General features: G+C 43.8%; 1 protein-coding gene across 4 annotated transcripts in view; it reads left to right on the top strand.

Annotated features, from left to right (window-relative positions):
• The window catches only part of LOC115160701 (activin receptor type-1), a 35,787-nt gene that overhangs the window by 15,697 nt on the left and 4,887 nt on the right, over window positions 1–15,203 (top strand). For 3 of the 4 annotated variants that reach the window (XM_029710973.1, XM_029710970.1, XM_029710971.1), the window contains 5 exons: window positions 264–524; window positions 7,279–7,484; window positions 9,616–9,715; window positions 10,483–10,629; window positions 10,963–11,238. In XM_029710973.1, coding sequence (XP_029566833.1) covers window positions 264–524; window positions 7,279–7,484; window positions 9,616–9,715; window positions 10,483–10,629; window positions 10,963–11,238 — 990 coding nt within the window. The remainder of the gene's footprint in view (window positions 1–263; window positions 525–7,278; window positions 7,485–9,615; window positions 9,716–10,482; window positions 10,630–10,962; window positions 11,239–15,203) is intronic. The other variant, XM_029710972.1, reaches the window with a different exon arrangement.

Genomic DNA, 15,203 nt, shown 5'->3' with positions numbered 1-15,203 from the left:
AAATTCATAGACAGAGCTATAGGCTGCAAGGACTGACCATCCATGGTATCATCATTGTTATATTTTTGGAGGCTATATAGTGTTTCTTTTACATTTATTTGGTTTACACACAGGAAAGCAAATGTTAGCATGGGGAATAACTTGCTCCTGGGTGAAGCTTGCCCTAACTACAGATCTAACCATTAGTGGGGAAATTTCTAAACTGACCCAGGATCAGCGTCTAGGGGCAACTTCACCCTACTGTCTTTCTGTTACCTGTATAGAGGATAAAGTGAAGTCTGCCGGCGAGCACGAGTGTGTGTGCGAGGGGCGCTCGTGTGCCACCGGGCGGCGCTGTATAGGCCAGCACTGCTTCTCCAGTCTGACGGTTAGCGACGGAGACCTGGTCTTCCAGAAGGGCTGCTTCAAGGTGTACGAGCAGAGCAGAATGACCTGCAAGACGCCGCCCTCCCGCGACCAGATCGTGGAGTGCTGCCAGGGCCACCTGTGTAACATGAATATCACAGTGGAGCTGCCTGTCATAGGTAAATAAATACATATGCGTCCCAAATGGAACCATATTCCCTAAGTAGTGCACTATATAGGGAATAGGGTGCCATTTGGGGGACACAATGAATGGCTCACATTCATTTATATGCATCCCTATTCTAATGAGAGATCTGTGTGATGCACATTTGCATTCAAACCAAGGTTATTCATGCCAGGAAAACGAAAACATTTTTGTGCCATATGCTCTCGGTGATCTGCTGTCTCTAATGGATTCACTGACACGGTTCACAGGCAGGTGCTAAACCAATGGTGACGAGGCGCTGTGATTTTCTTTGGGATATACTTTTCTTACCCATTCATTCATGATGCTCTGCCAGATTAGCCGTATTGTCAGGCCAAGTGAAAACAAGACTAGGTTTCCTCTTTTCCAATTAGGATTGTCTGTAACCGTCTATGGGTTAGTTCTGCCCGTGTTTAAGGTCCAAGGGAGGCTCATTCCATCCACTTGGCCATTCTCCAGCAAGGGCACCACGCCAGGGTGTGTGAAATTGTCTGCCATAGCCGTTTGCTGCACAGCCATCTATTGGTTTGCTTTTCAGGGTCTATGTGGCGGTTACACCCTGAGTACCTCTATAGCAGAGGGGCGAGTCTGAGAAAAGAGACGGACGTTTGAATATTGCTTAGTCACGGTCTACTTCCTCTGTCCTCTCTGAGATTGTCAGTGTGGTTTGACACAGAACTCTAGGGAAAAGCAGAACAGAGAGGACACTGGGATGCGTCCCAATTGGCACCCTATTCCCTACGTCAGTGGTTCCCACATCCGGTCCACAAGTACCCCCAACAGTATACATTTTATCCCTGGACAAACACACCTCATTCAACTCAAGCGCTTGATGATTAGTTGACAAGTTGAATCAGCTGTGCTTGTCTGGGACCACAATAAAAATGTGTACTTTTTGGGGGGTACTTGATGACTGGAGTTGGGGAAACACTGCCCTACGTGGTCCACTCTTTTGGACCAGGACCCAAAGGTTAGTTTACTAGGGAATAGGGTGCCATTTGGGACACAGCCTGAATGCATCGTATAGCTGTGGTCACCCAACTCTGTTCTATGAACCTCAATGACTCTACTCGCTTATCCCCAGTGTGTGTGTCCCTTTTTCAGGACCCTGTCTCTCAAAGATCATTCGTAAAAATAACTTCACAGATCATCCATTGTGAAGGGTTTAAGCACTGTTTGCCATAAGCAATTAATGAACATGCACCTGTGGAACGGTCGTTAAGACACTAACAGCTTACAGACCGTAGGCAATTAAGGTCACAGTTATGAAAACTTAGGACACTAAAGAGGCCTTTCTACTGACTCTGAAAAACACCAAAATAAAGATGCCCAGGGTCCCTGCTCATCTGCGTGAACGTGCCTTAGGCATGCTGCAAGGAGGCATGAGGACTGCAGATGTGGCCAGGGCAATGAATTGCAATGTCCGTACTGTGAGACACCTAAGACAGCGCTACAGGGAGACAGGACGGACAGCTGATCGTCCTCGCAGTGGCAGACCATGTGTAACAACACCTGCACAGGATCGGTACATCCGAATATCACACCTGTGGGACAGGTACAGGATGGCAACAACTGCCTGAGTTACACCAGGAACGCACAATCCCTCCATCAGTGCTCAGACTGTCCACAATAGGCTGAGAGAGGCTGGACTGAGGGCTTGTAGGCCTGTTGTACTGGAGGTCCTCACCAGACATCACCAGTAACAACCTCGCCTATGGGCACAAACCCACTGTTGCTGGACCAGACAGGACTGGCAAAAAGTGCTCTTCGCTGACGAGTCGCAGTTTTCTCACCAGGGGTGATGGTCAGATTTGCGTTTATTGTCGAAGGAATGAGCGTTACACACGAAGCCTGTACTCTGGCGCGGGATCGATTTTGGAGGTGGAGGGTCCGTCTGGGTCGGTGTTTCGCAGCATCATCGGACTGAGCTTGTTGTCATTGCAGGCAATCTCAACGCTGTGCATTACAGGGAAGACATCCTCCTCCCTCATGTGGTACCCTTCCTGCAGGCTCATCCTGACATGACCCTCCAGCATGACAATGCCACCAGCCATAATGCTCGTTCTGTGCGTGATTTCCTGCAAGACAGGAATGTCAGTGTTCTGCCATTGCCAGCGAAGAGCCCGGATCTCAATCCCATTGAGCACGTCTGGGACCTGTTGGATCGGAGAGCTAGGGCCATTCCCCCCCAGAAATGTCTGGGAACTTGCAGGTGCCTTGGTGGAAGAGTGGGATAACATCTCACAGCAAGAACTGGCAAATCTGGTGCAGTCCATGAGAAGGAGATGCACTGCAGTACTTAATGCAGCTGGTGGCCACACCAGATACTGACTGACTTTTGGTTTTGATCCCCCTTTGTTCAGGGACACATTGTTCCATTTCTGTTCGTCACATGTCTGTGTAACTTGTTCAGTTTATGTCTGTTGTTGAACCTTATGCTAAGTTTGCTGAAAATCAAACTAGTTCACAGTGAGAGGACGTTTCTTTTTTTGCATATACATTTGCAGTTGGGAGTTTACATACTTAGGTTGGAGTCATTAAAACAAATTTTTCAACCACTCCACAATTGTTTACAGACAGATTATTTAGCTTATAATTCGCTGTAACACATTTCCAGTGGGTCAGAAGTTTACGTACACTAAGTTGACTGCCTTTTTAAACAGCTTGGAAAATTCCAGAAAATGATGTCATGGCTTTAGAAGCTTCTGATAGGCTAACTGACATCATTTGAGTCAATTGGAGGTGTACCTGTGGATGTATTTCAAGGCCTACCTTCAAACTCAGTGCCTTTTCGCTTTACATCATGGGAAAATCAAAAGAAATCAGCCAAGACCTCAGAAAAAAAATTGTAGACCTCCAAAAGTCTGGTTCATCCTTGGGAGCAATTTCCAAACGCCTGAAGGTACCACGTTCAGCTGTACAAACAATAGTACGCAAGTATAAACACCATGGGACCACGCAGCCGTCATACCGCTCAGGAAGGAGACGCGTTCTGTCTCCTAGAGATGAATGTACTTTGGTGCGAAAAGTGCAAATCAATCCCAGAACAACAGCAAAGGACCTTGTGTAGATGCTAGAGGAAACAGGTACAAAAGTATCTATATCCACAGTAAAACAAGTCTTATATCGACATAACCTGAAAGGCCGCTCAGCAAGGAAGAAGCCACTGCTCCAAAACCGCCATAAAAAAGTCAGACTACGGTTTGCAACTGCACATGGGGACAAAGATCATACGTTTTGGAGAAATGTCCTCTGGTCTGATGAAACAAAAATAGAACTGTTTGGCCATAATGCCCATCGTTCGTTTGGAGGAAAAAGGGGGATGCTTGCAAGCCGAGGAACACCATCCCAACCGTGAAGCACGGGGGTGGCAGCATCATTTTGTGGGGGTGCTTTGCTGCAGGAGGGACTGGTGCACTTCCCAAAATAGATGGTATCATGAGGCAGGAAAATGATGTGGATATATTGAAGCAACATCTCAAGACATCAGTCAGGAAGTTAAAGCTTGGCCGCAAATGCATCTTCCAAATGGACAATGACCCCAAGCATACTTCCAAAGTTGTGGCAAAATGGCTTAAGGACAACAAAGTCAAGGTATTGGAGTGGCCATCACAAAGCCCTGACCTCAATCCTATAGAAAATGTGTGGGCTGAACTGAAAAAGCGTGTGAGCAAGGAGGCCTACAAACCTGACTCAGTTACACCAGCTTTGTCAGGAGGAATGGGCCAAAATTCACCCAACTTATTGTGGGAAGCTTGGAAGCCTACCCGAAACGTTTGACCCAAGTTTTAAACAATTTAAAGGCAATGATACCAAATGAGTGTATGTGAACTTCTGACCTACTGGGAATGGGATGAAAGAAATAAAAGCTTAAATAAATAATTCTCTCTGCTATTATTCTGACATTTTACATTCTTAAAATAGTGGTGATCCTAACTGACCTAAGACGGGGAATTTTTACTTGGATTAAATGTCAGGAATTGTGAAACTGAGTTTAAATGTATTTGGCTAAGGTGTATGTAAACTTCTGACTTCAACTGTACATACACACACACACACACACACACACACACACACACACACACACACACACACACACACACACACACGTATGTGGACACCACTTCAAATTAGTGGATTTGGCTATTTCAGCCACACACATTGTGACTGCATGGCTGTGTGCTCGATTTTATACAACAATCTCCATAGACAAATATTGGCACTATAACGGCCTTACTGAAGAGCTATGTGACTTTCAACATTGCACTGTCATAGGATTCCACCTTTCCAATAAGTCAGCTCGTAACATTTTTGGACGCTAGAACTGCCCCAGTCAACTGTAAGTGCTGTTATTGTGAAGTGGAAACGTCTAGGAGCTACAACAGCTCAATCGCGTAGTGGGAGGCCCCACAAGCTCACAGAATGGGACCACTGAGTGCAGAAGCAGAGGCTGTTTTAGCAGCAAATGGGGTACCAATTTCATATTAAAGCTAATGATTTTGGAATGAGTTCTTCCACACCGATCTCAACAAACCATTTCTGTACGGACCTCGCTTTGTTTCTGTATGGACCTCGCCATGCTGAAGCAGGAAAGGGCCTTCCCCACTAAGTTCAGGACACAGAATCGTCTAGAAGGTCATTGTATACCCTAGCATTAGGCCTCTTAGTTCCAGTGAAGGAAATCTTATCTCGAACCATGGAAAACGTCCCCAAACCATTATGCCTCCGCCGCCAAACGTTACAGTTGACACTATGCATTGGTGCTGGTGGCATTCTCCTGGTATGATGGTGAAGCGTGATTCATCACTACGGAGAACACGTTTCCACTGCTGTGGCGGTCACGAAATTCTGAGACAGTGATTTGTCAAACACATTTATCTCCTGGCCACTGATGCATACCTTTTATGTAGTATTTTTCAGAAGAACCAAATAGCATACTCTGAGTTTATACTTATGTTAGGTCCTGATCTGTCTATGCCATATGCCTGTGGGCTACACTAGTTAATTTAGCAGACAAGATTTTCTTAGAATTCTGTGGCATAGTTTTATAGTATGAAGAATACAATTGAACAAAGCTGAATAAAATAAAGGATATTTTCTCCAAACGATTTGGAGTGCGCACGAGGCTATTCTGTGTTGAGCGGTTAACAAAGAAATAGGTATTCCTATATGCTTAATTTAGAGTTATTAATGTAACATTAGTTGTTCTAAAAACGTTGGGCGATATGTTTTGATTTTTAATAAATTGAAAGACGTGAGTTTGCGCAGGCTATACACACTTCATCAGTCTCTTATTCACAATTTGACAAGCACTTGATAATTCCTCAAATTTCCGTCGATATCCCCTTTTTGTGGCCATCATGCACCCCCCAAACAATCCATGATTTTTGCGGTCAATGGCCGTTGTGCCCTTGGGCTAAATATAATCATGATAATTCCTATGTAAATGTCCTAGCACCCATAATACCAAAGTTGACTTATTCTATGCGAGAAAAAAAGATTCCAAACATAGTCTGGGACAGTTGTGGGATGAGATAGATACAAGATTGTTTTGCGCAATGAGGCTGATGCAACATTTCAGAACGTTTAGCTTAACATTTTGATAAACTATTAGTGTAACGTATACGCTGGAAGTCGGAAAGCAAGTGCAGGTGGTGAGTTTAATAATAAACGGGACATCGAACAATATAACAAACACGAGCCATGCTGGTTAAGTGTGCCTTGAATTCTAAATAAATCACTGACATTGTCACCAGCAAAGCACCAGCACACCACCACCTCCATGCTTCACGGTGGGAACCACACATGCAGAGATTCTGTTCACCTACTCTAAGTCTCACAAAGACACAGCAGTTGGAACCAAAAATCTCAAATTTGGACTCATCAGACTAAACTCATCCACCAAATGTCCGTTGCTCGTGTTTCTTGGCCCAAGCGAGTCTCTTCATCTTGTTGGTGTTCTTTAGTAGTATTTTCTTTGCAGCAATATCAACTGAACAGTTGATATTGAGATGTCTGTTATTTGAACTCTGAAGAATTTATTTGAGCTGCAACTTCTGAAGCTGGTAACTCTAATAAACTTATCCTCTGCAGCAGAGGTAACTCTGGGTCTTCCTTTCCTGTGGCGGTCCTCATGGGAACTAGTTTAATCACAGCGCTTGATGGGTTTTTGCATCTGCACTTGAAGAATCTTTCAGTTCTTGAAATATTCCACATTGACTGACCTTCATGTCTTAAAGTAATGACGGACTGTCGTTTCTCTTTTGCTTATTTGAGCTGTTCTTGCCATAATATGGTCTTGGTCTTTTACCAAATAGGGCTATCTTCTGTACACCACCCCTACCTTGTCACAACGCAACTGATTGGCTCAAGCACAATAAGAACAAAAGAAATTCCCCAAATTAACAAGGCACGCCTGTTAATTGAAATGCATTCTAGGTGACAACCTCATGAAGCTGGTTGAGAATGCCAATAGTGTGCAAAGTTGTCATCAAGGCAAAGGGTAGCTACTTTGAAGAATCTCAAATGTAAAATATATTTAACACTTTTTTTTGGTTACTACATGATTCCATACGTGGTATTTCATAGTTTTGATGTCTTCACTATTATTCTATAATGTAGAAAATAGTAAAAATAAAGAAAAACCCAGGAATGAGCATGTCTCCAAACGTTTGACTGTATGTACCAAGATGTTCAAATGAACTTAAACCTCTTTCTTCTCCTCGTAGCAGGCGAGCTTCCCAACTACAGCTTGACTACACTGGCTATCGTCATCGTGGCTCCGGTCATCGTGCTCATCGTCCTCTCTGGCATCGCCATCCTGGTGTTCAGGCGGATCCACCAGAACCAGATGGAGAGGCTGACGGCCCGGGAGGCGGAGTACGGCACCATAGACGGACTCATAGCCTCCAACGTGGGGGATAGCACACTTGCGGTGAGTAGGACATGATCATACTGCACCATACCATACCAGGGGCCCAGCTTTACAAGGATCAGGTCCTGCCTGTCCATAATAATGTAATATCATTATGATCTAAAAGTGAACTGATCCTTGATCAGCACTCTACTCTGAGAGGCTTTAATATGGGCCAAGGTCTGGGATGGGCTGGGTGGGGAGCTGTGGTTTGAGTGGTTAGTCCACACAGTACAGCACTGAAAACATTTATGGACTCTCAAGCTATGTTGAGCCCAAAGAGCATTTTTGTGTGCACTAGACTAGAGTGCGTGCTAGGTAGTCATGCACTCCATGTTCCTGGGTGTTCATGTAGTAGGCCTATATCAACTGTGCTGGGATTCATTTTCTGCCCTCTCAATTCGGAATGAAAGTATTTCTTCTACCACTGTGATGGAAAATGGGCATCTTGTTTTACCAGAGCAAATTGAGTCTATCACGGATACACATGTTTTCAACAAAATTGCTCGTTTTGTAGAATTTTCCGTACTGTAGTGAAAGAATGCTTTGAGCTCACAACTGTAATCAGCGTTGGTTTGATTAACTTCAGCAATTTACCCACCTCAAGAAAATCCCATAAATTGAATTAAAAACTTTAAGTATATCACTAAACACGCCTAGTGTTTACAGCAAAGCGTGACCACTGACCAGTATCCCAGAAAACACTGGGCTGGGGGTGTGCTAGAGGAATTGCTGATTTTTGGATCTGTTTCAAGCTATTTCCAAACCCATCACAGTACTTGGCAACGGAAACCCAAAATATGCTGCCGCAGAATGTTTGTTTCAGTGTAATTAAAAAGTGCTTGGCAGCACCCAGAGGAAAGTTATTAGGAGCAGTGGTGGCAGTCAAACATGTAAACACATTTCCTTAAAACACATGCAGGTCTCCCTAGGCCCTGGGTGCCTAAGTCTGTGGTGATTATGATAATGCTGTGGCTGAATTTTTCCCCTGCTCCTCTCTCCCCTACCCCCTTCTACCGAACAGCCCAGATCTGCCCTCCCACCAAACAGGGATGTTAAACTCACGGCAAAATTAGTTCTCATTTGGATTTACAGCTTCCATTTAGCATTCCTTTCCTTTACTTGCATTCACACAGCTGTTGTTTTATGCATTAAGTATCTGTCTATTAAATGTTTCCATTTTAGTCCTCTCTGCTTGTTAGTGTTTTTCTCAGCCAAATTTGGAGTTGCTGAACACTGCCCCCTTGTGTCAGTCATGGTGCCCTGCAGGAGCCTGGAGATGAGATGCACATTAAAGGCTTAGCAGCATTGTGCCTGTTTGGAGTCTAGGGCTGGGATTACATCACATCTATCAGCCCCCTCAGCTCACTAATCACCAGGGACTGCTGTTGTTTACCAAGCAGAGGACCCTCTGCTGCTCTAGGGAGGCCAGACACACAGACAGACCCAACCAACAGGACCCTGAACAGCTTTTACCCCCAAGCCATAAGATTGCTTAACAGTTAACCAAATAGTTACCCAGACTTACCCAGACTATCTGCATTGACCCTTTTTTGCACTAACTCTTTTGACTCATCACATATACTCCTGCTACTGCTGCTACTGTCTATTGTCTATCCTGTTGCCTAAACTTTATCCCTACCTATATGTACATATCCACATCAATTACCTCGTACCCCTGCACATCGACTCTACTGGTATCCCGTGTGTGTATATACACGCGTGTGTGTGTGTGTATATACACGTGTGTGTGTGTGTGTGTGTGTGTGTGTGTGTGTGTATACACGCGCGCACACACATTGTGTATTTATTCCTTGTGTTACTATTATTATTTATTTTGTAAATCCTCTGAATTGTTTGGAAGGGCCTGTAAGTAAGCATTTCACTGTTAGGCTACACCTGTTGTTTTACGAAGCATGTGACAAATAAAATTTGATTTGACAGACAGACGTCTCTGCAGCGTGGACACTAACCAGACAGAGACGGCAAGATAGCCCTTGGAGTCTGAGCAGTATAAGCAACTCCCGCTCCAATGAATCCCAGATGCTCTGCTATGTCCGGGGCTGGGACACCTTCTTTATCTAGGGACTACCGGCTGATCTGATCCCTCTGGATGCTGTTCATTTATTGGCTGTCCCTCCCCTTCTCTCAGGATTTGCTGGATCATTCGTGCACGTCGGGAAGCGGCTCCGGACTCCCCTTCCTAGTTCAGAGAACCGTCGCCCGACAAATCACACTCAACGAGTGTGTGGGTCAGTATCCAATACAGTCTGTTCTCTCTTTGTTCAGTAACTCAGGTGTACGTTTAGGCTCAGGGCATCCATTGTATGCATGGACATGGATTTGGAGTAAAATGCCCCTTTAAGACATCTTAAAGTGAAGCACCTTCGGAACAGATTTGTTTTGCAAAACAGAGCCCGTGCTCTTCCCTGACCCTGGGAGTTTTCTTACTATTACTTTTTTTGGAAGTGTTCTCAGTTTTCTTACAGCTCGGTCTGAAACCTGGCCAGATAGCCAAAGTAACTACCAACAAAAATATTTTTAACGAACAGGTTTGGTTTCGTGTCAAATGGGGATATTGTTAATAGATGTAGTTCATGCAAAAGGTCAAGTTGAGTAAGATGACCAAAATAAAGGTACTGTGTGTTCCATTAACTAATGGTCTGCAGTTTTGTGTAACACTGCCTTGATAAAACCAATACAATCAGCCAAACAATCTCTATGTACAGAGATTATCAGACTTTTGAGTTGGGAGGGAACATTGGGGGTATTCCTGTCGTAGTTTGACGGGTTGATATTTTTTCCACTGTATTTGATGAATGTCATTTGAGGCCAGATCTGTATTCCCGAAGCATCTCAAAGTGCTGATCTAGGATCAGGTCACCCCTGTCCATATCCTTTTAATAATCATCTAAAACTGATCCTAGGTCAGCACTTCTGCTCAAAAACATTACTTACGAATGCAGGACTTGGGAATATCTGCTGTTTTCTCATCTCTCCCCTGTTTCCCCCACTATAGGTAAGGGGCGCTACGGTGAGGTTTGGCGAGGCCAGTGGCAGGGGGAGAGTGTCGCCGTGAAGATCTTCTCCTCCAGAGATGAGAAGTCCTGGTTCAGAGAGACTGAGATCTACAACACAGTGCTGCTGAGGCATGAGAACATCCTGGGTACGTACCTCCAGATACGCTCTGGGCAACCCTGTCTGACAGGAGCTGGTCTATATGTGGCAAAACCAAACTCCCACTCAAGTGGAATGTTTATTTTATTTTTTTATTTTTTTACCTAGTCCTGCATTGGTGTCAATGGAAGACTAAGTGAACATTTGACCTGTGGGAGTTTGGATTCACCCCATCTGTCTGGCAATGTTTTTTATTTTAGTGAAAAAGTGTCTGTCATATTGAATTTTGAAGAAATACCTTTCCCAGCTTTTCCCTGAGCTCTAATGTGTGTGTGTGTGTGTGTGTGTGTGTCTGTCGGTCTGTGTGCGTCCTGGACTGCAGGCTTCATCGCTTCGGACATGACTTCCCGAAACTCGAGTACACAGCTGTGGCTAATCACCCACTTCCACGAGATGGGCTCACTGTATGACTACCTGCAGCTGAGCACCCTAGACACAGCCAGCTGTCTGCGCATGGCTTTGTCCATCGCCAGCGGCCTGGCACACCTCCACGTGGAGATCTTCGGCACCCAGGGCAAGCCGGCCATCGCCCACCGAGACCTCAAAAGCAAAAACATACTCGTCAACAAGAACGGACAGTGCTGCATCGCCGACCTGGGTAAGAGCATAGTGTTGTGGATATAAAGCATACTGTATGCGTTCATTCAAGATTTGTATTGGTTGTTGTCAGAGGAGGCTGGTGGGATGAGCTATAGGAGGACGGGCTCATTGTAATGGTTGGAATGGAATAAATGGAACCGTATCAAACATATAGAAACCACATTTGACTCGTTCCATCTATTCCATTCCAGCTACTACAATGAGCCTGTCCTCCTATAGCTCCTCCCACCAGCCTCCACTGGTTGTTGTTCATTTAGATGTTGTAAATTATTTAATATAATGTGACCGTTTTCCCGAGTGGCGCAGTGCTAGCTGTGCCACTAGAGATCCTGGTTCGAGTCCAGGCTCAGTCGCAGCCGGCCGCGACCATAGAGACCCGTGGGGCGGTGCACAATTGGCCGAGATGTCCTTGTACCATCACGCTCTAGCGGCTCTTGTGTTTCCCCACACATTGGTGTGGCTGGCTTCCGGGCTATGCGGGCATTGTGTCAAGAAGCAGTGCGGCTTGTTTGGGTTGTGTTTTGGAGGATGCATGGCTCTCGACCTTTGCCTTTCCCGAGTCCGTACGGGAGTTGCAGCAATGGGACATGACTGTAACTACCAATTGGATACCACGGAATTGGGGAGAAAAGGGATAGAAATAGCATTTAAATAAATAACAGTGGTGGTAGTAGTCTTTGCCAAGTGTCACAAGTTCTTGGTAGCTATCTAGTGTCATAGTTTGGAATCACGCGACGCAGTTGCTGGGACTGCTTATCTCTTTCCAGTGATCCTGCCGACCAAGGGCGGGTCTGAGGAGCTGTTTGGCGTCGCAGCTAGCCTAGCTGCATATCAAGCTAGCGAGGTTTTCTTGAACGCAGTCCCAGCCAACTGCTGGGACAGCAGATTGTCCCGGGTTTTTGGCTGTTTGTTATTTGCAATTTTCCACGTGACCTTCCCTGTCTGGAACTGCGAGGAGATACAGCATAACCTACATTGCTAGCTACCATGACAAAGACCTTTTATTAGGATCCCCATCAGCAGCTACTCTTCCTGGGGTCCACGCAAAACATGAAACATAATACAGAACGTCATCAGAACAGCTCAAGGACAGAACTACATACATCCATTTTTAAAAAGGCACATGTAGCCTACATATCAATGCATACACACATTTACATTTTAGTCATTTAGCAGACGCTCTTATCCAGAGCGACTTAGTGAATGCATGCATTTCATACATTTAAAAAAAAATGTATATATTTTTATTTTTTTCTCCGTACGGGGGGGCCACACAAAATATCTTGGTCAAATAGGGGAGAGGCTTTGTGCCGCGAGGTGTTGCTTTATCTGTTTTTTGAAACAAGGTTTGCTCTTTATTTGAGCAATATGAGATGGAAGGAAATTCCATGCAATAAGGGCTCTATATAATACTGTACGTTTTGAGTTTGTTCTGGATTTGGGGACTATGAAAAGACCCCTGGTGGCATGTCTGGTGGGATAAGTTTGTGTGTCAGAGCTGTGTGTAAGTTGACTATGCAAACAATTTGGGATTTTCAACACATTTAATATTTCTTATAAAAAGAAGTGATGCAGTCAGTCTCTCCTCAACTCTTAGCCAAGAGAGACATGTGTAGTATTTATATCAGCCCTCTGATTACAATTAAGAGTGAAACGTGCTCTGTTCTGTGCCAGCTGCAGTTTAACTAGATCTTTCCTTGCCGCACTGGACCACACGACTGGAAATAATCAAGATTAGACAAAACTACAGCCTGCAGAACATGCTTTTTGGAGTGTGGTGTTAAAAAAGCAGAGCATCTCTTTATTACAGCTAGACCTCTCCCCATCTTTGCAACCATTTAATCTATATATTTTGACCATGACAGTTTGCAATCTAAAGTAAGGTCAAGTAATTTAGTCTCAACTTGTTCAACAGCCACACCATTTATTACCAGATTCAGCTGAGGTCTAGCACTTAAGGAATGATTTGTACCAAATACAATCCTCTTAGTTTTAGAGATGTTCAGGACCAGTTTATTACTGGCCACCCATTCCAAAACTGACTGCAACTCTTTGTTAAGAATTTTAGTGACTTCATTAACTGTGGTTGTTGATGCTTATATGGTTGAATCACCAGCATACATGGACACACATGCTTTGTTTTAATGCCAGTGGCAGGTCATTGGTAAAAATAGAAAAGAGTAGAGGGCCTAGAGAGCTGCCCTGTGGTACACCACACTTTTACATGTTTGACATTAGAGAAGCTTCCATTAAAGAAAACTCTGAATCCACAATATGACAGTGGTTGACAAGCCATAGCACTTAAGTTTTTTCAACAGCAGGTTATGGTCAATAATATCAAAGGCTGCACTGAAATCTAACAGTACAGCTCCCACAATCTTCTTACTATCAATTTCTTTCAACCAATCATCAGTCATTTGTGTCAGTGCAGTACATGTTGAGTGCCCTTCACTATAAGCATGCTGAAAGTCTGTTGTTAATTTGTTTACAGAGATAGTATTGTATTTGGTCAGACACATTTTTTCCCAACAGTTTGCTAAGAGCGTGCTTATAGGTCTGCTGTTAGAACCAGTAAAAGCCGCTTTACCACTCTTTGGTAGCGGAATTACTTTGGCTTCCCTCCAGGCCTGAGGACAAAGCCTTTCCTCTAGGATTAGATTAAAGATATGACAGATAGGAGTGGCTATAGAGTCAGCCACCATCCTCAGTAGCTTTCCATTTAAGTTGTCAATGCCAGGAGGTTTGTCATTATTGATCGTTAACAATCATTTTTCCCTCTCCCACACTAACTTTACAAAATTCAAACTTGCATTGTTTGATTTTTTTTATGCCTGAATATAATTGCTCACTGTTTGTCGTGGGCATTTCCTGCCTACGTTTGCCCACTTTGTCAATGAAATAATAATAATTGAAATAATTGGCAACATCAAATGGTTTTGTGATGAATAAGCCATCTGATTCGATGAAAGATGGAGTTGAATTTGTCTTTCTGCTCATCATTTAATTTAAAGTACTCCAACGTTTTTTTCCCCGTCATTCTTTATATCATTGATATTGGCTTCATAATAAAGTTTCTTCTTTTTGTTGAGTTTAGTCACATAATTTCTCAATTTGCAGTAAGTCAGCCAGTCAGATGTCCAGCCAGACTCATTAGCCACTCCTTTTAGACCCATCTCTTTCAACCATACAGTTTTTCAAATCCTCATCAATCCATGGAGCCTTAACAGTTCTAACAGTCCGTTTCTTAACAAGTGCATGTTTATCAATAATTGGAAGAAGCAATTTCATAAATTCATCAAATGCAGCGTCTGGATGCTCCTCATGAATCACATCAGACCAACAAATATTTTTAACGTCATCCACATAAGTCACAGCAAAATCTTTTGTATGATCTCTTATACACTATTTTATTCCCAGCTGTTGGAACTTTGGCTTTCCTGGATATAGCCACTATATGGTGATCACTGCATCCAATAGCTTTAGAACAAAGTTCTACAGCGTTATTAAAAATGTGATTGATACATGTGGATGTTCTTGTAGTGTTTGTAAACACTACAGTGTAGGTTGATTTAATAACCTGAACCATCTCACCTTCCTTCCATCTCATATGCATTGATATGTAGACTACGTGTGCCTTTTTAAACACATGTATGTAGTTCTCTCCTTGAGCTGTCCTTGTCTATTGATGTTCTGTAATATGTCGTTCTGTATTATGTTTTGTGTGGACCCCATGAAGAGTAGCTGCTGCTTTTGCAACAGCTAATGGGGATCCTAATAAAATACCAAATACCAAACCACTCCAACCCTCTTCCCTCCATCTACCCTGAATTTATTTATTTTTTGCATTAGAGGAAGAACAGAGCAGGAAGCTCTTTAAGCCTTAACCAAACATGCATTAATCAGCACTCATGTCCCAAACTCAAAGTTCTCGTGTCTGTGATAAGTGTGAGTCGTTTCGGGTAG

Source organism: Salmo trutta, chromosome 24 (genome assembly GCF_901001165.1).
Source record: "Salmo trutta chromosome 24, fSalTru1.1, whole genome shotgun sequence".
In the NCBI taxonomy this organism is placed as follows: domain Eukaryota; kingdom Metazoa; phylum Chordata; class Actinopteri; order Salmoniformes; family Salmonidae; genus Salmo; species Salmo trutta.
The sequence above is the reverse complement of the archived record's forward strand: the minus strand, read 5'-3'. Positions and strand labels throughout refer to the sequence as shown.